Source organism: Podarcis pityusensis (assembly GCF_964106645.2).
Source record: "Podarcis pityusensis genome assembly, chromosome: 9".
NCBI lineage: Eukaryota > Metazoa > Chordata > Lepidosauria > Squamata > Lacertidae > Podarcis > Podarcis pityusensis.
The window spans coordinates 4,921,596-4,949,449 of NC_138034.1; the positions used below are offsets into that span (position 1 = coordinate 4,921,596).

Here is a 27,854-nt window from a genome sequence, read left to right on the forward strand (position 1 = left end):
GTCTTTCCTGTTCTTTCCATGTGAAAAGAACTATGAGGAGTGATTCATTACATTGGTTTTTAAAATCTACACTAGGAAGGAAATTAAGGCTGAAATTCTAATCCCACTTACTCAAGAGTAAACCTCACAGAGTGCAGTGGGATTTATTTCTCATTGGCCGTGGGTAGGAATGCAATCTTGGTGCACAGAGGCTGCCTTTGGGAACAAACACTTCAGAAAGAAGAAAAACGAATAGGCACCTGTGTACATCAATGGATATTTAAATAATGTATATTACAAAGCAGTTTCTGGATTCATAATGTGTTCATGCTTTTTCTTTTTTTAAAAAAAAATTGTATAAAACTGAGGCAAATAGTTTTCACAGGCAGAGTAGATGTCGCAATGGGGGTTGAATGGACTGACTGAAAGAAATTTACTTGCTAGTTTTCAGTGGATTTGTTAAGTTGTGGGTGAAAATATCAGACGACACAGCGATTCTCCAAACAGCTCTTGTTTATTCACAGGCCAGAGCAGAACTGAATTGAAGGGTTCAGCCAGCCTGCTTATATAGAGCTCCACTAGAATGCAACAGTAACCATTTTCTGTAACTATCCAATCACTGAACGTCACTTTCGATCCCTTATTTGCATATGTGGACCTGAACTATCTACAGTATCCCCCTGCTGGCCCAGGGTGAGAACTTCAGTACATAACAGGATTCCTCTCATCCCTAAATTCATTTGGAAAGAGACATTCCTTTAAGTACTGAGCTCCCATGCTATGCTGTATTTACGAGCGGGACAAAATGAAAACAACTTGCTTACATTATAGGTCAGGAAAAGCTAGTGAGCTCTTCAAATCCTGATTTTCCTGGATTAGAAAGTATATTGCCCATTAGACAAGTCCTTTACATCGACGCAGGACAGCAGGAAGGAAGCAGACCCACCTTAGGGGGGCTGCAGCAGCCTGTAGTGCTGGGGGAGAACAGTCCGAAATTTGGCTTAGAATGTCATAAGCCAACTTTTGGTTTAGCATGGCCAAGTTGTAGAAGGGGGTGGGTGGTAGCCAGGTAATAATAATAATAATGATAATTTATTTATTTATACCCCGCCAATCTGGCTGTGTTTCCCCAGTCACTCTGGGTATTTTTGGCCCTGGGTGAAGCCTCCAGAGGGGCGCCATTGAGGCTCCCAGTCTGTGTCTGTGTTTAGGCAAATGCATGTGGAGGGTGCCAGACAGGGTCTTTGACCTGGGTGAAATAAAGCCTAGCTTTGCCCCTGGGCATGGTCAGGTTCTCTCCTTGCTAACCACAAGCTGCAAAGGTAAAGAGACCCGTGACCATTAGGTCCAGTCGTGGCCGACTCTGGGGTTGCAGCCCTCATCTCACTTTATTGGCTGAGGGAGCCGGCGTACAGCTTCTGGGTCATGTGGCCAGCATGACTAAGCTGCTTCTGGTGAACCAGAGCAGCGCACGGAAACGTCGTTTACCTTCCCGCCAGAGCAGTACCTATTTATCTACTTGCACTTTGATGTGCTTTTGAACTACTAGTTTGGCAGGAGCAGGGACCGAGCAACAGCAGCTCACCCCATTGTGGGGATTTGAACCACCAGCCTTCTGATCGGCAAGCCCTAGGCTCAGTGGTTTAACCCACAGAACCACCCGCGTCCCACCACAAGCTGTAGTCAAGAACAAACATTGGCTACAGGGAAAAGACTTTAACAGCTGCTTCCTTGAGGTTTGGCTCTCTTTTCTTCCATCTGCAGTAGTGACAGCAGCGGTCTGGTCCTGTAGACCTTCTGCTTGAGACCCTGGCCCCCCTGCTGCTCACCTTTTTTCTTGGGACCATCTATGAGCTTTCCCTCTTGATTTCATTCATCAAGCGACCCTGAGGCAAATGCTACATGTGGGTCTGATAGTGGGGCAGTTCAAACGAACAACTCTTGGGATACTCTATTCCCCTCCTTTGAAGAGCCAGGTGTCCATTACCTCCACCAGCACTGCTTCTGATTTTCTCAAGGGGTTATGAGGATGTTTCCACATGGCCAGTTGTTCTGCTCTGCTAGGGATTTCTTTCTTTGTTTTGCAAGTCACTTTCCATTGGAAATTTTGTAAATAGGTTACAAAACCCCATTTATAAAAAATGTGGTGAATATGCATTTGAGTCTTTTCATGTACCAACAGGGATAAAACAATTACATTTGTATCACAGAGGGCAGCTGGATCTGTGCTGAACCAGGCCAGGATCTCTAGTGTGTGGTGCCTGCAAAAAATAATCATCACTAGTATATGAAGCTGTTCTAAATCCTTGATGTGGATCAAGGCAGGAATATAGCCTGCCTCTTGTATGTCCTTCAGGCTTCACCTCCTACAGATTGTCAAGTTATGTGTTCAGCTGATGGCTCCTTCGTAAAAGGGGAATTTCCCTACGCAACAGTCACAGACTCCTTTCACTTGACTTACCGTTTGATCTTGCTGAAAACAACCTATTGGGGTCAACAGCTCTGTAGAAAGGGAGATATTTAATTTACGACTAAAATGCGAACTCCCTCAGGGTGACAGAGGAGGCTGCCGCCTACTCAAATCTATCGTCAGAGCTTTCTTCCTTTGCTTTTAAAGCTATAAACCTATTGGAAACATGTCGTGGGGGTGTCTAATATGCTAATGAACAACGTGGGTGGAAAAGCAGAAACTCTAGTACATCTAAAAATGTAACCCTGAATAAAGTGCAAATGAGTTTATTATAAACTCCTTCAACTTGGTTGGCAGAATTTCAAAAGTGGGTGCATTTACAATATATATTTTTTTCAAAAAAAAATAACACCAAAAATTCCACTCAGAAATCTAGCTGTGTATAGATAATTATTTGACAAAACTCAGGTTTGATCCACAACCCTGCAGACATTACCCTCCCTACGCCAGTACTTTTGCAGATAGCTAAGTCCTAGCAAACTAAGGCACAGGTGCAAGAGGGACTGTAGGGGAAGATGTCCAATTCTAGTATCTTCATGCAGAATCTTCAGGAACCTGCTGTGGAGCTACAAGTCTAGAATGGCCTCTTGTTCCTTTCTTACCGGGACATGGAAAAGATGAAGCACCTTACTGAAACTTTCTCTATTGCCCATATGCCTTTGCCATCCTGGGATGGAGTCACCTCACTGCCTAAACTTATTATTATGAGGTAAAAAAAATAATAATTCAACAATTCATGGTGGGGATTGTGATTGTGAGGCCATTCACCCACAAACTGCATGGCTCAAATACCTTCAGAGTGCTTTCTAGTTAAATAATAATGTTATGAGTTGTGGGGGCAAGGGAGTAAGTTGTATGTCGAGACCCTTCTAATTCCTGGATCCAGCAAGTGTTAAAATCTAAGCAAGGCTTATTGAACTAGCCAGACAAGTAATGGTAATGGCCTTCTGAGAATGGGGCCGTAAGGTTACAAAAGAAGTGCTCCATGCCAGAAAGCAAATGGGTGGGCCTGGGTGGGCCACCCTCCCTCAACTCGCTGGTAGTGAGTTAGGAAAAGACAAAGGCCAGGGCTGAGGGGTGGGTGGGTGGGTGTAAGCTAGAAGTTGGAGGAAGAAGCAGGCTGTCTGCTGTGAAGGAGAGCAATGTCTGGTTTCTGCTCAAATGCAAGGCTGTGGCTATGGGTGAAGCAAAAGTCTTTTCTGGCTGCCTTTCCTGGGGGAGGAGAGCTGCACATGGGCATCAGCTTGAGCAAAGTCCAGAGAACCAAAACCCCGAGGGGCTACCACTGCATGGACTCCAGCACCACAGGTTCCTTCCTTGACGCCACCAACAAACTCAGTGGAGTCACCAATCTCCACAAGGGAAAGGGCATCCCAATCGCATAATGTCCCACTGGGACCAAGCTTGGTCTGATGCCCTAATAAAAGTGATGCGTTCGAGTTCTGATTACCACCCAAACCCAATAAAGAGAAAAGACCAAACCTGAATCTTTGCTACGTAAACTGTAACTGTGACATTGAAACCATCTATGAATGTCATCCATCTGCCTTCCAAACAGGAGTTCACCTCCACCATTAAATCCATTTACATTGTAAAGCAGGCTTCCTCAACCTCGGCCCTCCAGATGTTTTTGGCCTACAACTCCCATGATCCCTAGCTAGCAGGACCAATAGTCAGGGATGATGGGAATTGTAGTCTCAAAGCATCTGGAGGGCCGAGGTGGAGGAAGCCTGTTGTAAAGGGGGGGAAACAAAGTAAAATAGATTTCACAACACATTGGAATGTCAGTACTTGGACCCAATTGTTTCTCTCCTGAATTATCTATTATGTATTTTGTGTTTTTCTCAGCTGAACTGCCCTGAGATCTAGGGATGAGGTGCTAAATAAATAAATAAATAAATAAATAAATAAGGATAGACTCTCATAGATTTGGCATGAACTCTATTCAAAAACCTGGGAATCTAAATACCAGTCCAGATTTCCTGTTCACTGCTGGTTATTCTGGTTATTTGGGAGTATGACAAATAAGGGAAAGGCATGGAAACTTTGGGGAAATATTAATCAGCCCAAATGGGAACTAACCCAAATTCTTAACTGTTCAGGATGCAGCATATTTAGTCCATCCTTGGGCCTACTTTTTGTGTGTGCTTTCCCCGAAATGTTTCTGAAACCAGTATTTACCTCTGTACACAAACACATTACTTATTAACATTGCTGAACGAGTGATTGCTTAAAAAGTCAAACATACTCTCTAACGCAGGCGGTTTCCATAAGCCCCAATGTTGATTAGACTTCCCACTCTGGATTTTCAGACACTGGAAGGCCCACTCCTCCAGGAAAATTACAGGGAGTTGCAAAAGAGGAAAAGTAAAGAGAAATAAAAAGGTGAAATATGAAAGTCTACATTTGCTCCATAGTTGTTACCCTCTCTTTGGCGTTAAGCAGGACTCCTGAGCGAATGGTAAGTGTGCCTCTTCATTTTCTTCCCACAACATTATCATAAACCTGCTTGTTTAGAAGTATGCCCCACCAATATTTAAAGAACATACTCCTTAGTAAATGTGCTGTAAATGTCCCGAAACCGAAACATGTTTTGGCACTGGTGTACACTGCATTTAAAATGTGCAACAAAGAACCTTAAGCATGGCTGCCCTGAAACTGGAGGCCAGAGCATAGACTCAAGGAGGACTTTCATACAATTGTAGAGTTGGGAGGTACCTGAGGGTCATCTAGTCCAACCCCTGCAGTGCAGGAATGTCATCTAAATTATCCTTTGCACACCTTCCAGTTTGTCACTATCCTTCTTAAATTGTGGTGCCCAGAACTGGACACAGTAATCCAGGTGGGGCCTGACCAAGGCAGAAGAGAGCAGGACTATGACTTCCCTTGATGCTATTCTTCATGCAACCTAGAATAATATTAGCTATTTTTTGCCACTGTATCCCCCTGTCGACTCATGTTAAGATTGTGGCCTACGAAGACCCTTATCACTTGTACTACTGGCAAGCAAGGTGCCCCTCATCTTATATCTGTGCAGCTGTTTGTTTGTGCCTAAGTGTATAACATTTGCCCCTATTGAAATTCATTTTGTTAGTTTGGGCTCAGTTCCCCAATCTGTAAATGTCATCTTGAATCCTCGTTCTGTCTTCTCTGGCATTTGCCATCCCTTCTTGTTTGGTGTCATGTGCAAATTATAGGATTATCCCCTCAAATCCTTCATCCACGTCTTTATATAGATGTTGAACAGGGCTCCCAACTGCAAGGCATCCCCAAATGTATTATTAATAGGCCTATTGCAAGGTTTATGTCTGTGAGAAAAAGGCAGAAACTAAAAGCTGCCATAGGTTGCTGCCTCGGTGCCTCAGGTGATTGAGTTGTTTTTAAAAGGCAATCCCTGGCTGCTCTTCTGCCAATAGGGACTTTGTATTGAGAAAATCCTCTACAAAAGCAAATTTGTTCTTCATTGTTTTATTTGTAGGAAGGAAGGAACAGTTCTGGTACTGAGCCAGGAGAATCCAAACATGAAGTTCATCACTCCAGAGGTACCAAAGATGCTTTAATGTGCCTCCCCAACAAACTAAGCCTTCCTTCCTTCCTTCCTTCCTTCCTTCCTTCCTTCCTTCCTTTCTAGCTTGCTTTCACAGCATGTAAAATTGCTCACTGGACGGCATCCAAGATGGATTCCAAGATGTGATTCCAAAGGTTATTTCCATGATCCAGCTGAATTGATATGGCAAACTGGTTGCACCTGAGGCTGGATTCTCAGCGAGAGCCATCCTGCTTAGTTCTCGCAATATGAGAAGCGGGTCAGCAACCTTGCCTTCCTTGCCACAAGGTGGCACCCCAAGACCTCGCAGGGCTGGGAGGTGACCTCCTCACTGCTTCTCCTCTGCAGCACCTCTGGCTGGGCTGAGGAGGTCTTCAATTCACTCGAAGGGCTTGCATCCCTCAGTTCTGCTCCCAGCTCTGGTTCGCCCACATTATTCATGGCTATGGAAATGGATAGTCTCTCTGCTACTAGGAACCTCATGGCGGTGGGCGACATATGCCCAATATACTGCAGTCCCTCCAATATAATGAACTTCCTGCTGTAATTTACTCACTGGAAAAATATTAGGGTTCATAATTTATGCTCTTGGAGGTCGGAGGCAGCATACTTCTGAACACGCATTGTTGGGAACCAGGCCCATGTAGAGGGGAGGGGGCACCTAGAGGGCTATGCTGGGGGTGGGAGGTGGAGTGCCAGGGCCCGGCTGCTTTTTTGTTTGAGTTTATACTTTATTCTAACAAGACTCCTTCCCAGGGGCGTAGGAAGGGGAGTGCGGGGGTGCGGTCTGCCCCAGATGTCATCCTTGAGGGGGGTGACAGAATGGCACACTGCAGGGGTTGGCACTTACCGCGGGGCCTGGCCTCCAGTGTGCTCAAGCCACACGTCTCTCTTGGGAGTGACCCAATGGCTCAGGGTCCTGCACTGCCCAAAACGGCAGCGTGGGGCTTGCGTCCGCCAGGCAGACTCCGTGGGCAGCTCACCGAGCCACCGTCCCCCATGGCGGATCGCCACACCGTCCCCCAGACGGATCGCCATGCTGACTCTGTGCGGCGCCCACATGCGCGGATTGCCGCAGTGCCCCTGTGGGCAGCTCGCCCTGCCCCTCTGGGTGCCAGAGCAGCTAGCTATGCCCCTGCTCCTTCCCCGGGCCTCAGACAAGCTCCACATGGGCCTGCTGGGAACAGCAGAAGGGGAGAAGGTCCTGTTTGCAGGTTTCCCATAGGCACCTGGTTGGTCATGGTGATGGACCAGATGGGCCGGAGCCAGGAACATCTTCATATGCACTCCAGCAATGTTTCTTTTATAGCATGCAGAAAGAAAGAAAGAAAGAAAGAAAGAAAGAAAGAAAGAAAGAAAGAAAGAAAGAAAGAGGCTTAATGTGCTCTTTTGCATTTTTTTTAAACTGCAGAAAAATGCTTTGATGAAACTCTGCATGAATATTTTGCAACTGGAGAAAGCTGGCCAAGAATCTACCAAGGGATAGTGCAGAAATGCACATGCGTTAACAACCTAATTAACTGCCAATATGCACAGCACACAGGTATTTCTATACAGCTTCTGTACTGCATGCTTTATTTTAGTATGTTTGCTAATCCGTTTATATGTAGTCCAGTGAAATGATAAAAAAATAAAATGATTGAGACACAGAAGTTGAATTGCATTAAATAATGCAAAGAGTAGTGAAGAAGTCATACTCTCAGCCTTAAATCACTTACAGCAATTAAAAGGTATGCATCTTAAAATGTAATCTGTGAAGTGGCTGCACAGATCATGGGCACCACTTCTGAATAGTTGATAGTCCTGCCTTCACAAATGAATTTCTCAAGGCACAACCATTTTTTGCACCCCCTGCCTCTGCCCTGCTCCATACACGGGAGTCCCATGGCGTTGCCTCCATTGGCAGCCTCCCTATGTTTGAAGAGCTGCCCCTTGGGAAGGTGGCATCCACCCAATGGGCAGGAGGAGGTGCTGGGTGGGGCCCTTTGCTTCTTTGCCCTCTCCTGGGTTTATATTTCCTCACCCGGCTCCCCAACCAAGCCACAGTCACTTTAAAAAGGCTGCAGGGGGAAGTGGTCCTTTCTCCCTCTTGGCAAAGTGGGGAAGGATCATTAGTGCTATGGAGAGGGGGAAGAAGGAGGAGAGGCTTTAAAGCCGTTCTGAACTGCAGCACCAGCTTCCTTGCCTAGCAAGAAGGGATAGACAACCAGAAATGCTGTGCACTTTCTCCTCTCTTTTAAAAAAAAAAAGGAAATAGCATGTCCTGCTGATTGCCTCTGTGAAGTGGCTGTTTCAGTCACTTTAGGACAGACACTCTGCAATGTGCGTGTGTTGGGGGGGGCAATGGTGCTGCAGGGAAGGCGGGGGGCGGTGCGCCCTGGGTGCCATGTCTGGAGGGGTGACAAGAAGGCACCCCGTGTGGTGCTCGCCCCACCACCCCTGGGTGCGGTGGCATGAGTAGCCATCGTGGCACCGCAGCCGCATGTGGAGGATCCTCCGTTCGCAGCTGCAGCTGCAAGCAGAGGATCTCGCCACAGTCCGTACAGTGTTTGAGCGGCGCCAGCAGCAAACCGCTACGTACAACGCATGCACGGTGTCTCACACATGCACTGTACGTAGCAACGCCGCACATGCGCTGTACATAGCAGTTTGCCACCGGCGCCGCCCGAGCGCCCTGCGGATGGCGGTGGGAGCCCTCCGTCGCCGTTACAGCCACAATTGGAGGATCGGTCCACTAACACTGCAGCCGTGAGCAGAGGATCTCGCCACTGTCCGTACGATGTTCAGGTGGCGCCGGCAGCAAACCGCTATGTACAACACATGTGCGGTGTCACACGCATGCATTGTACGTAGCGACGCCGCACATGCACCCTATGTAGCGACGCCATGCATGCATCGTATGTAGTGACACCACACATGCATCATATGCAGTGGCGCAACGCGTGTGCAGCCAGCGGTTTTCCCCGCCCCAGGTGTTGGTTAGCCTTCGTTCGGGGGGGGGGGTAGAGGAGACTAAGTAGTACAGCGGAATTGTGTGCCTGAAATAGGGGTTGCGGGTTGCTGCCGCTGCTGCTGCTGCTGCTGCTCCCCATAAGCAGTGTGTGCATGTGTACGCATATGCGTACAGAGCTTTGCGTGTGCCCACATGGAGGCCACTGCTGCTTTCTGGCTGGTGGTGAGGAAAATAGGGTGAGGGGTGGGAAAGGCCTACGTGAATCACGCTGAGCTCCTTGGGAGGAAAAGCAAGCTTATAAACGTGAATATTAAATTAAAATGGGGTGAGCAGAAGTTTCAAGAAAATTGGAGTAAATATTTGATGTATATAAGAAACAATTGTAAATCTTTGAAGACACTGGTAGGGTTGGAATAACTCTTACAGCGTGTGATAATATGATATATAAAGTACGCAACATTAGAACTTTATTTGATACTTACCAAAGAAATGGAGGGCACTCAGAGGCATGATAGCACCTAAGTTAAATATGTAACCTATATATGAATGTATGTATGTTTATTGAAAATCAATAAAAATTTAATTTGCAAAAAAATAAAATAAAATGGGGTGAGCGGAGTAGGAGAGGGGGAAAAATATTTTGTTAAAGTCACCCTGTGTATACACACACACAGAGAGAGAGAGAGAGAGAGAGAGAGAGAGAGAGAGAGAGGTACCTCGGTTTACGGACTTAATCCGTTCTGGAAGTCTGTTCTTAAATCAAAGCCATTCTTAAACCAAGGCGCACTTTCCCTAATGAGGCCTCCCGTCGCCGGTGCCCTTCCATCATTCAGTTTCTGTTTGTAGACCAAGGTAAAGTCTGCAAACCGGGACACTACTTCCGGTTTTGCTGAATTCGTATACCAAATAATTCATAAACAGGGCTGCTCTTCAACCGAGGTACCAATGTATTGTTTTGGTGTGTTCATGGTCAGTCATGGTGCAGCCACTGAAAGTACCAGAGTTTCCTCCTCCCTCAGACTCTTATACCTGAGTCTTTTGGATTTTTAAAGTATTTTTCAGGAAGGAGATTATTCTATTCCAGTTAGAATTCAGCTGACATTAAATATCTCAATCTCTATATGTATTCTATGAGACTCTGGGAATAATATGGAGTTGGTCCAGTTTTAATTCGCCTTTCGATTTTCCTACTAGTAATGTGCGCCTTAGCATTTGTCACAAAAACACTTTAGGCCGTTTCTGTGGGTATTGTGTGCATGTTAAGGCTTACCTTCCAGGCAGAGGTTCACACGTTAATGCACTGTGTTGTTACGGAAATTACGGGGGGGGGGCACATCTTTAAAGTTAAATATTACAAATATTATGCCTGAATATATCCTTCCAACTTGACAGCTCAGGGAAGTCACCTAACTTTAAAAATAATATAAAATCATCTCCTTTCCCAGTTCCCCCCATTCCAAAGCTATTTTCCCCTTGAAAAAGGACTCCAGGAAGTTCTCAGAGGTGAAAATTGCTGGGCTCATTGTTGGCCAAAGGAAGCCAAATCTCATCACCTGACTTGCCTCAGGCTCCAGACATGCAAAGGAACTTCTATTGTACTTTTGGGTGGTGGGAACTTAAGACATATTTGTCTATGCTAATCTTATACCTGAGTCTTGCTCTCCCATGTCTGCTTATGCTAATCTTGTACCAAGGACTTGTCTGGACATGTTTGCCAAGGTTAACCCCTCCCCTTCGAACTGTATTTTGGAATGTGCTGGGAAAGTTTTAAAAGTCTTTGTCACCCCATCCTCGGGGTTCAAAATTTGCTCTTTGAACCTATTGCGCAATAAACTTTGGTCTACAGCTATTTGCTCCGGTTGGCTGGACTCCTTCCTTTATTCCGCAGGGACCCGCGGGCTCTGCCCGACCAGCTGGGTGACTGAGCAGCCTCACACCCAGATTTTTCCTTAACAGTGTCCTAGCATTCCTTTTCTTGCTCTGGAGCTTTAAAACCCGCTCTTTAAAGGTTAAATGTCAATTCAGGTTTTCCATGGATTGACATTTGCCCCAACTGAACTTTAAAGAGCGAAAAGAGAGAGTCCGCTCAGACACAGAACTTTAAATTGCATCCACGCTCAGAAAGCGCAGAGGAAAGGTAAGTGTGGACAAACCTTCAACTGGAGCAAACATCAATGTGCGGAAAACCTGAATTGACATTTACTCCTATTCAGCTTTAAAGAGCGAGTTTTTGTGGGGGAAACTGGGGTGGAGGGTAGGAAATGCTTGGACACGGAGCGTTCAAGTGCAGGCTTCTGCCCGGACAGAGCAGGGCAAAAGGTCAGTGTGGATAAGTCCTCTGCTTCACCTTGCAGGCTGCACCGTCAATCCATGTCCCCATGGCAGTACTTGCAAGAAGATCGTCTTCACTAACGAAACAGTCTGTGACTGCAAAGCACCCTGGGCAGGAAAACATTGCAACGTGGGTGAGTTGTATTCTACTTTCACTCAGTTTGGCTCTTTGACTTATTTCCTTCCACAGAATTTAGGCCTCGTTCACCGAGGCTTATGCTATATCCAGGACCCTTCTATGAGGTATTCATAAATTTTGTTTTGGAATTTGATAAACAGCTCCCTGCTCCTTAATGCTTGATTCTCGGAGTTGAATGGACTAGATTTAAAATTATTGGAACTCTGGACTCTTGCTGCCCTTTCTTGTGGCACAGCTTGTCTGTCAATATGGACATTTTATTTACTCATGTTTATTTTTAGGCTACTTTACAGGAGGCTTTATCTGCTCTGACTTCTCAACAATATAGTATTTAAAACCTACCAAGCAGGGCCACTGATGCCAATCTTAAGGCATAGTCAAGTCCATATAGAAGTAATCAGCCCTTTAACTAACCTGACTCTAAACCATTTAGGGCTTTAGAAGCCAAAACCAGGACTTTGAATTGGGCCCAGGAGCATCCTGACAACCTGTGCAACTGGTATAGAGTTTATGTCATATGCTTTGACTAACCTGGCAAGCACCTTGAGCAGCTGGATTCTGTACCAGTTAAAGTTCCCAAGTTGTGTTCAAAGGCAGCCCTATGTAGTCTGTCCCAATGCATGCATGCCTACGGCAAGGTCTACCTTTTCTAGTGTTAGGAGAGCTTGCAGCTCAAGTGAATGAGATTGAAATTATCATTTATGTTTTTGGAGTTCAAAGGCTTTATTCATGCAGGAACAGATTTATCTTGAAAGGAACTACTTACAAAATCAGAGTTGAAAGAGAGAGAGATAGCAGACTTTTTGTCTCAAGCTGGGAGAGAAAAAACAAAATGGTTAAGCTTTTATTTTATTTTTTATAAGATATTTATTAAGATTTTTTAAAATATTACAATAAAAATGAAAAAAAAATGACAAAAATACAAAATAAAAATAGTTAAAAACACACAGATTTTCCATTACTTATTTTCCTATGACTTATTTCCCGGACCTCCTCATACCTCCCTTTTTTGTATTCCACTTCAATCTGTTGGTTCAGCAAATCCTTTAAAAGTAATAATATTAAATTTTTACCTATTTATAACCCTTTTTTCATATTCCCTTAAAGCATTACAGCTGGAAACCACTTAATTACTATCCAACATCATTCTAACATTCATTAATTTTACAATATTTCTGTAGATAATCTTTGAATTTCTTCCAATCTTCTTCCACCGACTCTTCTCCCTGGTCTCGGATTCTGCCAGTCATTTCTGCCAGTTCCATATAGTCCATCACCTTCATCTGCCATTCTTCCAGAGTGGGTAGATCTTGTGTCTTCCAATACTTTGCAATGAGTATTCTTGCTGCTGTTGTGGCATACATAAAAAAAGTTCTGTCCTTCTTTGGCACCAATTGGCCGACTATGCCTAGGAGAAAGGCCTCTGGTTTCTTCAAGAAGGTATGTTTAAATACCTTTTTCAGTTCATTATATATCATTTCCCAGAAGGCCTTAATCTTTGGGGACGTCCACCAAAGGTGAAAAAATGTACCTTCAGTTTCTTTACATTTCCAACATTTATTATCAGGCAAATGGTAGATTTTTTGCAAGCTTGACTGGGGTCATGTACCACCTGTATATCATTTTCATAATATTCTCTCTTAGGACATTACATGCCGTAAACTTCATACCTGTGGTCCATAACTGTTCCCAGTCAGCAAACATAATATTATGTCCAACATCTTGTGCCCATTTAATCATAGCAGATTTCACCGTTTCATCCTGAGTATTCCATTTCAACAGCAAGTTATACATTCTTGACAAATTCTTAGTTTTGGGTTCTAACAGTTCTGTTTCTAATTTTGATTTTTCCACCTGGAAGCCAATTTTCTTGTCCAAATTATATGCCTCCGTTACCTGATAATAATGAAGCCAGTCTCACAGTTTATTTTTTAGTTTCTTAAAACTCTGCAGTTTCAGTCTATCTCCATCTTGTTCCAAAATTTCCCAATATTTCGGCCAATTGGCCTCCATATTGAGCCTTTTCAGAGCTTTCGCTTCCATCGGTGACAGCCACCTTGGGGTTTTGTTTTCCAACAAATCCTTGTATCTTATCCAAACATTAAACAGTGCTTTCCTGACAATATGGTTTTTAAATGCTTTATGCGCTTTGACCTTGTCATACCATAAATATGCATGCCATCCAAATACATTGTTAAAACCTTCTAAGTCCAAAATGTCTGTGTTTTCAAGAAGTAGCCATTCTTTCAACCAGCAAAAAGCTGCTGATTCATAGTAAAGTTTAAAGTCTGGCAGGGCAAATCCACCCCTTTCCGTTGCATCAGTTAATATCTTAAATTTTATTCTAGGCTTCTTGCCCTGCCAGACAAATCTAGAAATATCTCTCTGCCACTTCTTGAAACAATCCATCTTGTCCACAATTTGCAATGTTTGAAACAAAAACAGCATTCTAGGCAATACATTCATTTTTATCACAGCAATACGGCCCAACAGTGAAAGCTTCAAATTTGACCAGATTTCTAAATCTTTTTTCACTTCCGTCCAACATTTTTCATAATTATCTTTAAATAAGTTCCCATTTTTGGCTGTCATGTTAATCCCCAGGTATTTCACTTTCTTAACCACAGTCAGGCCTGTCTCATTCTGAAACCTCTCTCTTTCAATCAGTGTTAAATTTTTCTCTAAAACATTAGTTTTTAACTTGTTCAGTTTAAATCCTGCCAGTTGACCAAATTCTTGAATTAGTTCTAAAACCCTTTTAGTACTAGATTCTGGCTCCTATAACGTCAATACTAAGTCATCTGCAAATGCTCTCAGTTTGTACTGTTTGGCTCCGACCTGTATACCTTTAACCAACCGGTCTCTTCTAATCATATTCAGCAGAACCTCCAGGACTGATATAAAAAGCAGAGGGGAGATTGGGCCAAAATGGTTAAGCTTTTAGGGGGCAGACTTAACTTGGACAGATAGGCTACAAGGAAAGGCTGGCTAGATTACTAGACAAACACTCTAGCGGATGGCAGGAGGTGCGGTGGGGACAGGGTGTGGGGTGGCGTGGGTAGCAGCCATGCCTTCCCCACTCCTCATAGGGTTGACTTCCAGAACTATCCCATATGTCCAACCTAGTCAGATGGTCTAGAAACTGGATTAGGTTGGATTCAAATAACCCCTCTTTGCCACCAAGCCAACAACTTCATGCTTTTTCTATAGTATGGTGGACAAAATAGCAACTGATTAGGCTGGGCAAGTAGTCTAGCTAGATAACCAGATATTTGCTTCTTACAATGACCATTTTACTCTTCATTCACTGTGTTGGGCCATCACATTTAACTTGCTTTTTCAGCACCTTAGCTGACACAGTTGCTCTCCCTTTGGCTATCATCTAAACCCCTGCTGTAAAGAGGGCCAAAAAAACAGAGGAAAACCCACTACCACCACAACCCAAGCTGCCCTGAAGTCCTTGTAGTTTCATTGTCATATTCCCTGTTCATCCACAAAAGACAAAAGATCATTAAAAAAAATTAAATATTGTGCAGATGATGTGAAACTTTACAGATAAGAAACTGCAGCTCTTATTGTTTACCACTAGGTGGCAAAATCCAGCAGAATTTAATGCTTTAAAAGGGAGAAAAGTAGTAAGACAGCTGCAAGAACAGAGATACATTTTTAGGCAAACATGGTGAAATAAAACTGCTCAATTCTCAGAGTTTGCTAAATACTCAACAAAGCAACAGAACTACACCATGCTTGCCATTCATAGTTCTTCAGACATATTGCAAAAGAAGAGCGTGGGTCATAGGTTTCAGGTGGGGCTGATAACATTGGCCTCATCTTTCCTTGGGCAGTCAGGTGTGCTTATAGTGAGAACAGGATCCATTCTATCCAAGCTGTGTACTGCACACAAGTGGCCCTGCCCTGGGAAATGTAGCTTCACCAAGGGCTGCTGCAATGTGAAGGCAATGATGTTCTCTCCCAGTGGCCTACAGCCAGGTCCACTATCAACAGTGGTGGCCCAGAAAATAGAGTTGAAAGGAGAAGATGGCTGGAGAAATCAGGGTGTGGTGAAGAGGGGGTGGGTGGGACTAGGGTCACATTGAGATGGGGGGGTAGGACAAATTTGGATCGCCTCAATATTCTGAAATGTTTCCCAGTTTTTCTGGAAGCAGCTTGGGTCATTTCCAACACAAGCTTGCCTAATCACTCAGTGCTGTAGCATGGGAGGTCAGAGAGGCTGTTGCCCTGGGCACAAAGTTGGGGGGGGGGATTCCAAAAGAAAAACAAACCACTCTGAGGGTTTGGTTTTTTAAAAAAGCCAATCAAGTGATGTAAAAATGTTAAAATAACAACAACAACAACAACAACAACAACAACAATAATAATGGCTGCAGCCACTGTCTCCTCCCCTCCTCCTCCTTGCCAGTCTGGTGTAGTGGTTAAGAGCGGTAGACTCATAATCTGGTGAACCGGGTTCGCGTCTCCGCTCCTCCACATGCAGCTGCTGAGTGACCTTGGGCTAGTCACACTTCTCTGAAGTCTCTCAGCCCCACTCACCTCACAGAGTGTTTGTTGTGGGGGAGGAAGGGAAAGGAGAATGTTAGCCGCTTTGAGACTCCTTAAAGGGAGTGAAAGGCGGGATATCAAATCCAAACTCCTCCTCTTCTTCTTCTTCTTCTTCTTCTTCTTCTTCTTCTTTCCTTGCTGGGAAGATACTTCCCCACCACCACCACTGCCTCCATCCAGCCCTGACAGGAACCACAGGTTAGAGGGCGCAATAATTGCCTTTCCTTGGGTACTGGCAAACCGCGCTATGCCACTGTTATCACTAACAGAATAATGTGTAGACCAACTGCCCATATGGACCAAGAGAGAACCAGTGGCTGGAGTGTTGGGCTAGGAAGTGGGAGACCAAGGTTAAAATAGCCATAAAGCTCACTGCCGACCTTGAGCCAGTCACTACCTCCCAGCCTGACTTACCTCACAGGACTGTTGTCATGACAAAATGCAGAGAGAGAGCTCACTGCACGCCACCTGGAGCTCCTTGGAAGAATGGCAGGATATAAAAGTAGTACACAAACACGTGTGTGTGTAAATAATAAGTGGATAGGTAAAAGGTAAATAGGCAATGCTTTTTTTCTTAAAAAAATGTTTAGGGGTACTCTCATTTTCCTACTCATATTGAAATACTGCCCCTCAATGAGTTCAAACCTAGATTCACAAAATGTTTAGGGGTATGCGTACCCCTGCATCCTCCCAGAAAAAAAGCACTGTAAATAGGTAAAGGACCCCTGGACATAGTCAATGGCGACTATGGGGTGTGGCACTCATCTTGCTTTTCAGGCCGAGGGAGCCAGCATTTTTCCACAGACATGTGGCTGTGGAAAGGGTCACGTGGCTAGCATGACTAAACTGCTTCTGGCGCAACGGAACACCGTGACAGAAACCAGAGCGCACAGAAACACGGTTTACCTTCTCGCCACAGCGGTACCTATTTATCTACTTGCACTGGTGTGCTTTCGAACTGCTAGGTTGGCAGAAGCTGGGACTGAGCAACGGGAGCTCACCCCATTGTGGGGATTTGAATTGCCGACCTCCCGATCGGCAAGCCCAAGAGGCTCAGTGGTTTAGACCACAGCGCCACCCTCTCCCTCACAGAAATAAGTGGATAATGTTATGCTAGCAGATGTTTACTTAAGACTTCTGTATGTTTATCCAGGTCCTAGCCAACGTTGCTATTCTGGTAATGGGACAGACTACAGGGGCATTGAGAAAAAGACAATTTCTGGAGATAATTGTCTGCCATGGAATTCAGATCTCCTTTACCAAGAGCTTCATGCTGACATAGTTGAAAACCCCGTGCAACTGGGACTGGGACCACATTCATACTGCCGGTAAGAAAATTAGCTGGTAGATAGAGGAAAATACAAGTAAAAATAGAGACATTTGTGGGTTACACCCTGGTTCTCACCCCAGTGACTCTCTGATTGCACACATATACGCACATGCAGACATATTCTTCTCTACTTTGATAGATGTGCGGTATTGTGTGTTAGCAAAGCCACTGGAATGATGCAGACAGAAACCAGAGAGAAAATTGGGTTTAGAACTAAAGGTATATGAAGAAAACCCAAACTTGCATAAGAGGAAAAAATGGTGGGGTTAGTGACAAAAGCAATGTTCACCAAACATTAAGGGGCAAATGTTTTTCCTTCCCCACTGTGTTAGAAACCCAGATGAAGACCAGGAGCCATGGTGCTACACAGTCAAAGAAAACTCAGTATCTTGGGAATACTGCAATGTTACTTTATGTCGTAAGTAACATTTTGCATCCATGGGGCTTTTTGAAGTTAGCATAAGCAAAGGAAGAAGTGAAATTAGTAAATGTAAGGGAGGAACAAGTCTCTTTCCCCTTCCATATACAGGTCACGTGCCATTTCTTATGTTTAAGGTCAGAATGTTCTGGAGCAGATAACAGCTGGTACAACAGCTCCCTAGATAGTCCTGTCTGTCTCCCCCAGCCCAGCCCAGTATATGCCTCCCCTTCCTCTCCAGACCAAGTTCTGCTGCTGTGCTGTAAAGATGAATCCTTAAAGACTTCTGTGCTCACCGTGTCAGTTCTCATGCAAGGCTGACTTGGGGCATTCAGCCTGCCCAAGTTCTGCTCCAGGGGAAGGACTGAGAGACGAAGAGATGGATTTGTATAATGTTGTGTGCGCATGATATGGCTCTGAAGGACTGGGGTGCACCTGGCTGATAAGTGCTTGAGTTTGAGACCCTACTCACTAGTATGAATAAAATGGCCCGATCCAACCCAAGTCCAGCAACAAAGGAACATAGCACTACAGGGAAGGGAAGCACAATGCTAACATCAAAGGCTGAACTAGGAATGACATAAGCAGGGTGATTCTACCCCTCCTATGCAGTTTTGGACTCTGATGTTAGTGGGATGGCATCAGGTTGAGCAGCAAGCAGGAAACGCCCAGAATGAGAAGATGCAGCCTAAACTAAGCTGCTCCACTTCTGCTATGCCACTCTGAAGACGCCATAATCAGAAAAGAGCTCTTTGCCCTGTAATCATATTCCGTAGCTATTTAAAGTAAATAGTAAAGATTCAGTAGTAAAAATGGGTAAAAGATTAAATATGTCTGTTCTTCACTCAGGGACCAGAAGAAGGCGGCCGCCACCCCCACCCCCACCCCCGGAAACTTTTGATGACTTTGCCGTGGTCCAGAGTTTATGTGGGAGAAGACATAAGAAGCGAAACTTCTTAAGACCCAGAATTATAGGAGGATCTTCTTCCTTGCCAGGATCACATCCCTGGCTGGCCAGCATATATATTGGGAGAAATTTCTGTGCTGGAAGCCTTCTTCGTTCTTGTTGGGTGGTGACAGCTGCACATTGTTTTGCTGATAGGTAGAGCCTATGCTTTGATTTCATCTGAAATTCACTGCACGTGCCTCAAACTGCTTTTAAATCAAACAAAATGTTTCATGTGAGACCCCTGAGCGAAGATGGAATGAAGTTTGAGGCAAGAATCCCTAATGCTCAGAACCTCTAGAAGCAAGCAGGCCCTGGGCCCTGGGAAGTAATAAGACAAAGATAAGGCTTCTTAGCATGTGCTCTAGCCTGCAGGTATCACAAAGACTGTAAAGGAATTGTGTTTTATATAATGGGACTCTCAGAACTTTTTATATTTTGAAACAGTATTTAACAGTTTGGAACAGCAAGCATAAATAAAAAGCAATTCCCAGAAGGTGCAGCTGATGTTGTATTAAAGAAGCAATGCCAGGAATATAGCGAAACCCAACTCCCATCTATCAGAGCGGGGGGAACTGAAACTGGCTGGCAGCTGGATCCTTATTTTCCCCACCCTCTGTGGCCAAGTTTGACCACAAGTATGGTGTGCATCACTTTGGAGTCCCAACAAACTGCTGATTGCCAGGACTTTAAAGCTCCTTTCACAGCTCTCTGCTGATCATCAGGGGACCAGCTGATTGCCGGTACTTGCAGAAATGTGTGTGTATTGCTTTGAAACTCTGGTGCTTCAAAGTGCCACACGCAGCTCTCTGTAAGCTCCAATGAGCTCCTGAACAATGGGGCTTCCAAACAGCAATGTTGGGCACTATGCACAGGGCTTTACGGATGCAACCCCACTTTTGACCCAGTCATGTCTTTATCTGCTGCATACCTGATGTTACATATTCTACAGTTTAAATCTAGAATCATAGAATTGTAAAGTTGGAAGGGAGCCCAAAGGTCATGTAGTCCAACACCCTACAATGCAGGAACCTCCGCTAAAGCATTCACGGCAGATGGTCATCCAACCTCTGCTTAAAGGAGAGTCCACCACCATCTGACGAAGTCTGTTCCACTGTCGAACAGCTCTTACCATCAGAAAGTTTTTTCTGATGTTTAATCGGCATCTCCTTTCTTGTAACGTGAAGCCATTGGCTTGGATCTTACCATTTGGAGCAGAAGAAAACAAGCTTGCTCCATCTTTCATGTGACAGCCCTTGAGACATTTGAAGATGGCTCAGATATCTCCTCTTAGTCTCATCTTTCCCAGACTAAACGTACCCAACTCAACCCCTCCTCATAAGCCTTGGTTTCCAGACCCTTTATCTTCATGGTCACCCTACTCTGCATACAATCCTGCTTGTCAATATCCTTCTTAAATTGTGGTGCCCAGAACTGGACACAGTACTCCAGGTGTGGTCTGACCAAGGCAGAATAGAGCTGGACTATTACTTCCGTGGATTCTATACTTCTGTTGATGCAGCCTAGTATAGAATTAGCTTTTTTGCTGCTGCATCACATTGTTGACTCATGTTAAGCTTGCAGCCTGCTAAGACCCCTGGACACCTTTCACATGTACTACTGGCAAGCCAGGTGTCTCCCATCTTATATTTGTGCAGCTGGTTTTTCATGCCTCGTTCTCCAATCTGTCAAGGTCATATTGAATCCCCATTGTGTCTTCTGCAGCATTCGCTGTCTCTCCCAGTTTGGTGTCATAGAATTGTAGAGTTGGAAGGGACCCTGAGGATCATCAGCAAACTGGATGAGCATCACCTCAAGTCCTTCACCCAAGTCTTTACAAAGACGTTGAATAGCAATGGGTCAGGATAAAACCCTGCAGCACCCCCACTTGTCACTTTTCCTCAATATGTTGAGGAAACATTTGTAAACACTCTTTGGGTTTGGCCAGTCAACCAGCTACAAATCTATCTAACAATTGCCTCATCCGGCCCACATTTCACCAGCTTCTCCACCAGAATATTATGGGGGACTTGAAATCAAAAAATGCTATGTCTACACCATTGCCCTGATCCACCAATCCTGCAACTCTATCAAAAAAAGAAATGAGATTGTTTCTTAGTAATCACAGCATCCTTTTCTAAGTGCCCACAGACTGACCATTTATCCAGGACCTTTTCTGGTATCAGTGTCAAGCTTTTTTAAAAAAAAATAATAATAATATATTTATTGCTTTTAAACCTTACAAAAGGAAGAAAAGAAAAGAAAAAAGAAAAGAAGAAGAAAAGCAAAAGAGAAAACAATACAATACAATATATAAACAATACAGAACACAACATTAACAACACATTAAACAAAACAAAAGCAAAAACAATTCAAAAAACACACATCATACCATCTCAATATCCTCTCTTTCATTCCCTTGTTTCATCGACCTCCTCTCACCTCCCTTTTTGTATTCCATTTCTATTAATTGTTTCAGCAAATCCTTTCCATCTTTCTCTATTTTCTGTCATGTAATTATCTTAACATATTTTAACCTTATTTTCCATTAATACTATAATACTTATTTATGCTTAATTCCTTCTAACATTTCTACTAAAGCCGTATAATTCCCTTCCAACATTTTTCTAACACTCATTAATTTTACATTATTTCCATATATAGATTTTAAACTTTTTCCAATATTCTTCCACCGTCTCTTCTCCCTGGTCTCGGGTTCTGCCAGTCATTTCCGTCAATTTCATATAGCCCATCAACCTGGTGATCTTCTGTCCGAGGCTCTTAACTCTTTTCCAGGTCCCTTCTGCACTCCTGATCTTGTTCTTATTTTCCTTCCTTTGATGCTGAAAAGTAGATCTCTGGGAAATTCCCATCTAGCAATGTTTTTATTCCTTCTCGACAAGTCTTTTCTGGTATCAGTGTCAAGCTGACTAGTTGGTATTTATTCACCTTTGCCTGCTGCCACTCGGCAGGAACCTAATCTGTTCTCCAATATTTCTTAAAGATTATAGACAGAAATTCTTAGATTACATCTGCAAGCTCCTTTAGTATCCCTGAGTGTAGTGCACCATGCCCTGGAGAGTTCTACATTTCAAGTAGTTAGGTGTTCTTTTCCTATCTGGGCTGCATCTCCCTCCTTGCAACATGTATTCTGTTGAGCACTTCTTTCTTTTGGGTTAAGACAGAGGCAAAGAAGGTGCTGAGCAGTTCCACATTCTCTTTGTCATCCTATAGCATGTCTCTGTCTTCTCCATGCAGAGGAAGTACTACTTGCTTGTTCTTCCTGTTGATTCAGACATAGCCAAAGCACCTTTCTTGCAACGGTTGGCTTCCACGGTGAGGTGCAACCAATCTCTTGCCAGAAGTCCTTCCTCAAGGAAGCGGAGACCATGCTCCAAGAAGCGAAATCCTTATTGACAACACCAACTGCACAGTCAGTGGTTTACTTCTAGGATTTTCCTCTCTCTTCCTGGGTCACATCCTTCAACAGGAAGCGGTGGTGAAAAAGGCACCTTTGCCCCAAGGCCCTTCAGCTTCCTGCCCAGAGTCTTACTATAAGTTAAAGACTGTGGCTGACAATCTCATTTGCATCCACATGAATCAGAAGGAATCAGTGTGGCACATCCTCACTAGTTCAGCAGCCCAATGGCAGAACTAAATCCACAGGATGGAAGCAAAGGTTATGTCAAACCAAGGTCACTTCCAGGTAACCCATTTACTGAGCATTCCTCCCAGTTTGTTTGTGGAGAGGTGATACAACATTGTCTTAAGCAGTTGCTATTCTGAATTTCCCCCTTCATTTTCCTTACAACAAAATGTTTTTTGGAAGCAAGTTTCTTGTGTTACCAAATGTTACTCTTCATTTGGTGAGCATGGCCGTCATGCCCATATCTGCTATTCCTTCTGCTTCTGCTGGGCTACTGCCTATGTTCCAGTTGGCTTATAGCATCACGACTGCAACTCACAATGTTACATTGGCACCCTGACACCCCAATCAAAATGTTATTTGCTGGGTCAGCCAATTTAAATATTATAATACAATAATATTCTGTTCCTTACCTATAGGAAGGAAGGACGTGTATTTGTTAAGGTCATAACAAAATCATTCAAATATACAGATAAATAAGAATAAAATATTTAAAATGCATCATGTAGCTTAATACCCTCATTCTCTTCATCATTTTCTTTCCTCTTTTCTTCAGTCCGCTGATGTCAACAATTCGAATTGTTTTGGGACAACATTTTTTTAATATGACAACAGCTGTTACTCAAGAATTTGATGTGGAGAAGTACTTCATGCACCCTGACTTCACAGTATACAACCCAACTGAAAATGATATAGGTGAGCCTTTTTCTTCTTTCTGGTTTAGTTTTAAGTGTGTGGACTGAGGTGCAGCCAAGTGGGCAGTGATATTGCCATCCCTTCCACCCATCAGACACCGGAAGTGTAGCTCTGGCTCCCTGTGCCTGGCCAGACTGAACTGCAGACGTCATCCTCAATAGGGCAATCCACTCTAAAGTTTGGGAAGATCAAAATAGATCTGCTCTCCTTGCTGCAGAAAGCTTTTGATAAAAACAAGAACTTTATGATTCCACCCATTCCTAGTGGCAAAGTGCTTTTTTGAACAAAGGTGAGAGGCCAAAAAAAAATAGTACCTGAAATCTCAGCTCTTCACTCGCAGGGCTGGGTCATCCACGTGTGGTCATTGCTTGATGATTTCAAAATCAAGTGAACCAGTCTACAGTCACTTTCTGTGATTTTTTAAAAAAAGTTATTTTCTCTTGTAGTTTTGGTTAAGTTGAAGAAGGTGAATCAACGCTGTGCAGTGAAGTCCCAGTTTGTTCGACCAATCTGCCTGCCGGAAAAGGGAATGCTCTTTCCAGATAACCAGAAATGCCAAATTGCAGGATGGGGACACTTACATGAAAGTAAGTTAGAATATTGCTTTTATGTGTGCTGCTGATACTGACCAGAGACATAACCAGATGTTCTAAGTAGGCAAGACTTAGAACTATGATCACTTTAGTCTTCATGCAGATGATTTGTCAACTGAATCACTTCTTTGGCCAGTTCAAGAACACATATCACCTGTTACTTATTTTATTGACAGCATGATTTAGCTCTGTTTTGCTGAAATGTCCTTTGACTTTTGCCGCGGAATTCTAGCACAGTGCAGCATAAAGTATGGCACCTGCTTTCTAGACATTGCATCCAGTTTTAAAATGTAGTTTCTCTTTTGTAATAGCCACTAAATCCTCAGAGGCTGAAATGCGGAGGGACTTTTCTTTCCTTCACCTGGTCCTGCACAGCGGCCCTTTGCCTTTCTGCCTACTACATGATCCAGGGGATATGGAGAGAAAAGGGAATTGGAGCCCTCGGAATAACTATAGGAAAGAAATAAGTGCTGGAGAGGAAAATTAGGGGCCAGAAAGAAATGGTTATGTGATCAAAAGGCAATGCCAGTCAACCATGACTGTGAATGGGATTATACAGGAATAATAATAATATTAATAATAATAATAATAATAATTTATATGCCACCCTTCTGACTGTCACTTCAGGAGTACAGTACAGTGGTACCTCGGGTTATAGATGCTTCGGGTTACAGACGCTTCAGGTTACAGACTCCGCTAACCCAGAAATAGTACCTCGGGTTAAGAACTTTGCTTCAGGATGAGAACAGAAATCGCGCGGCGGCAGCGGAAGGCCCCATTAGCTAAAGTGGTGTCTCAGGTTAAGAATAGTTTCAGGTTAAGAACGGACCTCCAGAACAAATTAAGTTCTTAACCCGAGGTACCACTGTAGTAGGCTAGGAAGGGTATTCTACAGTAGTAGGGCTGCGAGTTCAATGTTCCTTTCCGATTCTCTGAGTTGGCTCAGTGAAATGCTCAGAAGTAAATGGAATATTTGTCAAGTTAAATGCTTAAGCACACTGCTGAAGCCCCGTCTTGCATAAGGCTTGGCCTGCTGGCCCCACCTGTGAAGAGCAAGAGTTAGAACTTGGCCAGAGCTGTTTCCAGGTGAAGCCTATTTGGCAGGTTTTTTGGGCAGTGGGTGACTGAGCAGGCCAGCCCTGGTGGGATGGCAATGATAGGGACAGCCCCCCTCCGAGGATTTCTCCTTTGGGGTGTGATGAGGGTGAGGGCACTCCCCCGGGTGACTGCTTGTGGGTGGGCTTGCTCCTAGGTGCGAAACTGAAGCAGCTGGACTAGGATGGGCAATGGGGATGCGAGTTAACCTGGCTTCCAAGTGAGAATAGTATTTATTTGTCTGGTTGGTTGGTTGGTTGGTTGGTTGGTTGGTTTGCACTGATATCCTGCCTTTTTCTCCAAGTTGCTGAAGGTGGTGCACATGGTTCTCCCCCTCCTCATTCAGTCCCCACAATGACCCTGGCAGGTAGACGAGGCTGAGAGACGCTGGACTGGCCCAAGGTCACCCAGTGAGTTTCACGACTGAGTAGGAATTTGAACCCTGGTCTCCCTGATCTTAGTCTGGCAGTCTAACCACTACACCACCCTGGGGAAAATGTGTCTGAGAATGAATCCAGCTCGCAAATATATAACTAGTGTGATTGCATTTTATTTTTCTATTTTATATTATTTTAATTTACTGCACTGATTGTACTTTTATTATTGTTATTTTTGCACAAATATTCCGTTCACAACATTGGGGGTATCTGAGCCAAAACGTAGCATATAAACCATAACATAAATATGTAAACTATTCCGGGTTGTAGCCAACTAAATTTTACTCAGAGTAGACCCTTTTAAATGGATCTGTTAGTCATATTCATTCATTTTGATTGGTCTCCTCTGAGTAGTACTACTGTTGAATCCAACCCTTGGGAGAGTGCTTGGCAAAGCACTTTAAACACTTCAAGTTAATCTACTCTGCTCTAGTTAGAATTAATTGTTTTCTATACAATTTATTTCCACAGATTCATCCAGCTACTCTAAAGTATTGCAAGAAACATCAGTTCCGATCATCCCTGATTACAAATGTCAAAACTATGATGTTTATGGAGCTGACATTAGTGAAAATATGTTCTGTGCTGGTTACCTTGATGGTAAATCAGACGCCTGCCAGGTAATATTATTGAGTTTCTGCCTGAATTAAATTTGTACAAGAGAGTGAATGTGAATGTGAGAGTCCAATGAATCCCTCTTGGCATTTCTGTTTTGCTCACAATTTGTTTTTGGATTTTTTTGGGGGGGGGCTGTGTAGGACATCTTTCCTCCCCCTTCCTTAGGGAATGCAAAAAAATACTGGGTTTGGTGTAAGTTCTCTTCTTAAAGGGGTGGTGGAGCAGCCTAGTGGAGCGGCCATCTCTGCTTAATGGGAGATAAATCCCTTTTGAAATGTAGACTGTGGAGATGAGATTGAGATCTCCATTACAAAAATCTGAGCTCACCACTCCTAACCAGGTACATGCTCTTGCACTAACCCAGAATGATAATGTGTGTGATGTGTGTGTGTGTGTGTGTGGAAATCAAAGTGGAAACATTCGGGTTTTGGTAGAGGACCAAGGACAGCTAAGGTGTTTAGATATAGACTTGACTCCTCTGGAGACTGGAGAATTCCACATTTTAAGTGCTATTATGAGTCCTATCAATTCCACCATTTACCGTATTTTTCGCTCTATAAGACACACCAGACCACAAGACGCACCTAGTTTTTGGAGGAAGAGAACAAGAAAAAAAATATTCTGAATCTCAGAAGCCAGAGCAGCAAGAGGGATTGCTGCACAGTGAAAGCAGCAATCCCTCTTGCTGTTCTGGCTTATGGGATAGCTGCGCAGCCTGCATTCGCTCCATAAGACGCACACACATTTCCCCTTACTTTTTAGGAGGGAAAAAGTGAGTCTTATAGAGCAAAAAATACGGTACTTTTTAAAAATGCATGGGCAGGGCCATCAATGGGTGCAAATCGTAAAAACGTCCAATTCCCAGAGGATATTCCTTTTGTGAAGAAGGAACTGAAGTGAAATATGTCAGTTCTACATGTAGGGCCGCACCTCAGGTTTGGAGCTGAAGAGCTGGAGGGAGGCGTTCTTTGCTGCCTGGGGCCTTGCCTGTCATTCCACTTCATTGCCTCCTGGAGTTTTTAGTTAGAGCTGAACAATTTATTGTCCTGCAGTTTTCTCAGGCTGACCCTTGTCACAGGCCCCACAACTGAAAGTATTGAGGATCCACTCCAGATCTTGCATAGAAGTTGGGGGTTTTGTAGTATAAAAAAGGGAGGGTTTGTTAGTACATTATTCTTGACTACTAGCTGAAGGATGCCAATGTTGTGTGGCAAGATGCCAACTGCCCCTGCCCCCAACAACTATTCCACCATAAATGGTGAGCACTGAAAGGCCCTGCCCAAATATTCGAGGAAATACTCCAACCATATGAGCATTAATTATTTGGCCCAAACTATCTGGCAATTGTTTTGAAAGGCCTCTCAGTGTCCTGCACTGTTGGCAATTTATGACACTGGTAAGGAATATGAGCATGCTTGGTCCCCATTTTCTTATTTACATTTTCCCAATTTATTACACAGCTTGTGTTCCAGGTAGAATCTAGACACATATAAAAACCGCTTTGAAACTGCTTTTAAAAAAAAGAAAGAGCATGTTTAAAAATACATTGAATTTTCCATAAGGCTCACCATTGCCATCTAGTGTCACATTGTATATTGCGCTTAAAACACACTTAAAATGTTTTATTTGCAGCCGTATTGCTAGTCTCCTTTTGCAATGTTATTGAGCTTACAACAAGCAAAATTATTTCGTAAGACACAGAGATTGTCATTTGCAAAACCTATGATAAATAAAATGAGCCAATATTTCCAAATAATGGAAACCATAGTGAAATACTTTTGTCCTTAAATTTATCTTTGAAACAGGGAGATTCTGGGGGGCCCCTGGCCTGTGAAAAGGATGGCGTATCTTACCTGTATGGCATTATCAGCTGGGGTGATGGATGTGGCAAAGCGAGGAAGCCTGGTGTTTATACAAGAGTGACCAAATATGTGGACTGGATAAATGAGAAGATAAACCGGCTCCAAAAGAGCAGCCGTAGTTCCTTACCCAGATGAAGGGCATTTTGCTGAAATTATGGATTGCCACCGTCATTGTTTATAATGCTAACTGCTGTCATTAAAAGGCACCCTGTTCCACCTGATTCTGCCAAGTCT

At 43.8% G+C, this 27,854-nt stretch overlaps 1 protein-coding gene across 1 annotated transcript; it reads left to right on the forward strand.

Moving 5' to 3' along the window:
* Window positions 1-4,698: 4,698 nt before the first annotated feature.
* On the forward strand, window positions 4,699-27,841 carry HGFAC (HGF activator). Its single transcript, XM_081021563.1, has 11 exons — window positions 4,699-4,910; window positions 5,928-5,991; window positions 7,408-7,539; window positions 11,304-11,414; window positions 17,133-17,307; window positions 17,642-17,727; window positions 18,577-18,829; window positions 22,876-23,015; window positions 23,462-23,602; window positions 25,612-25,760; window positions 27,564-27,841. The coding sequence occupies exons 1-11, from the start codon at window positions 4,842-4,844 to the stop codon at window positions 27,753-27,755; spliced, it is 1,512 nt and encodes a 503-aa protein (XP_080877689.1). The 5' UTR covers window positions 4,699-4,841; the 3' UTR covers window positions 27,756-27,841.
* Window positions 27,842-27,854: the final 13 nt, after the last annotated feature.

Coding starts and splice junctions, on each gene's coding strand:
- HGFAC (XM_081021563.1), top strand. CDS start 4,842: ATGAAAGTCTACATTTGCTCCATAGTTGTTACCCTCTCTTTGGCGTTA. Junction 5,992..7,407: donor TGAAGTTCATCACTCCAGAG/GTACCAAAGATG, acceptor TTTAAACTGCAG/AAAAATGCTTTGATGAAACT. Junction 23,603..25,611: donor ATGGGGACACTTACATGAAA/GTAAGTTAGAAT, acceptor TTATTTCCACAG/ATTCATCCAGCTACTCTAAA.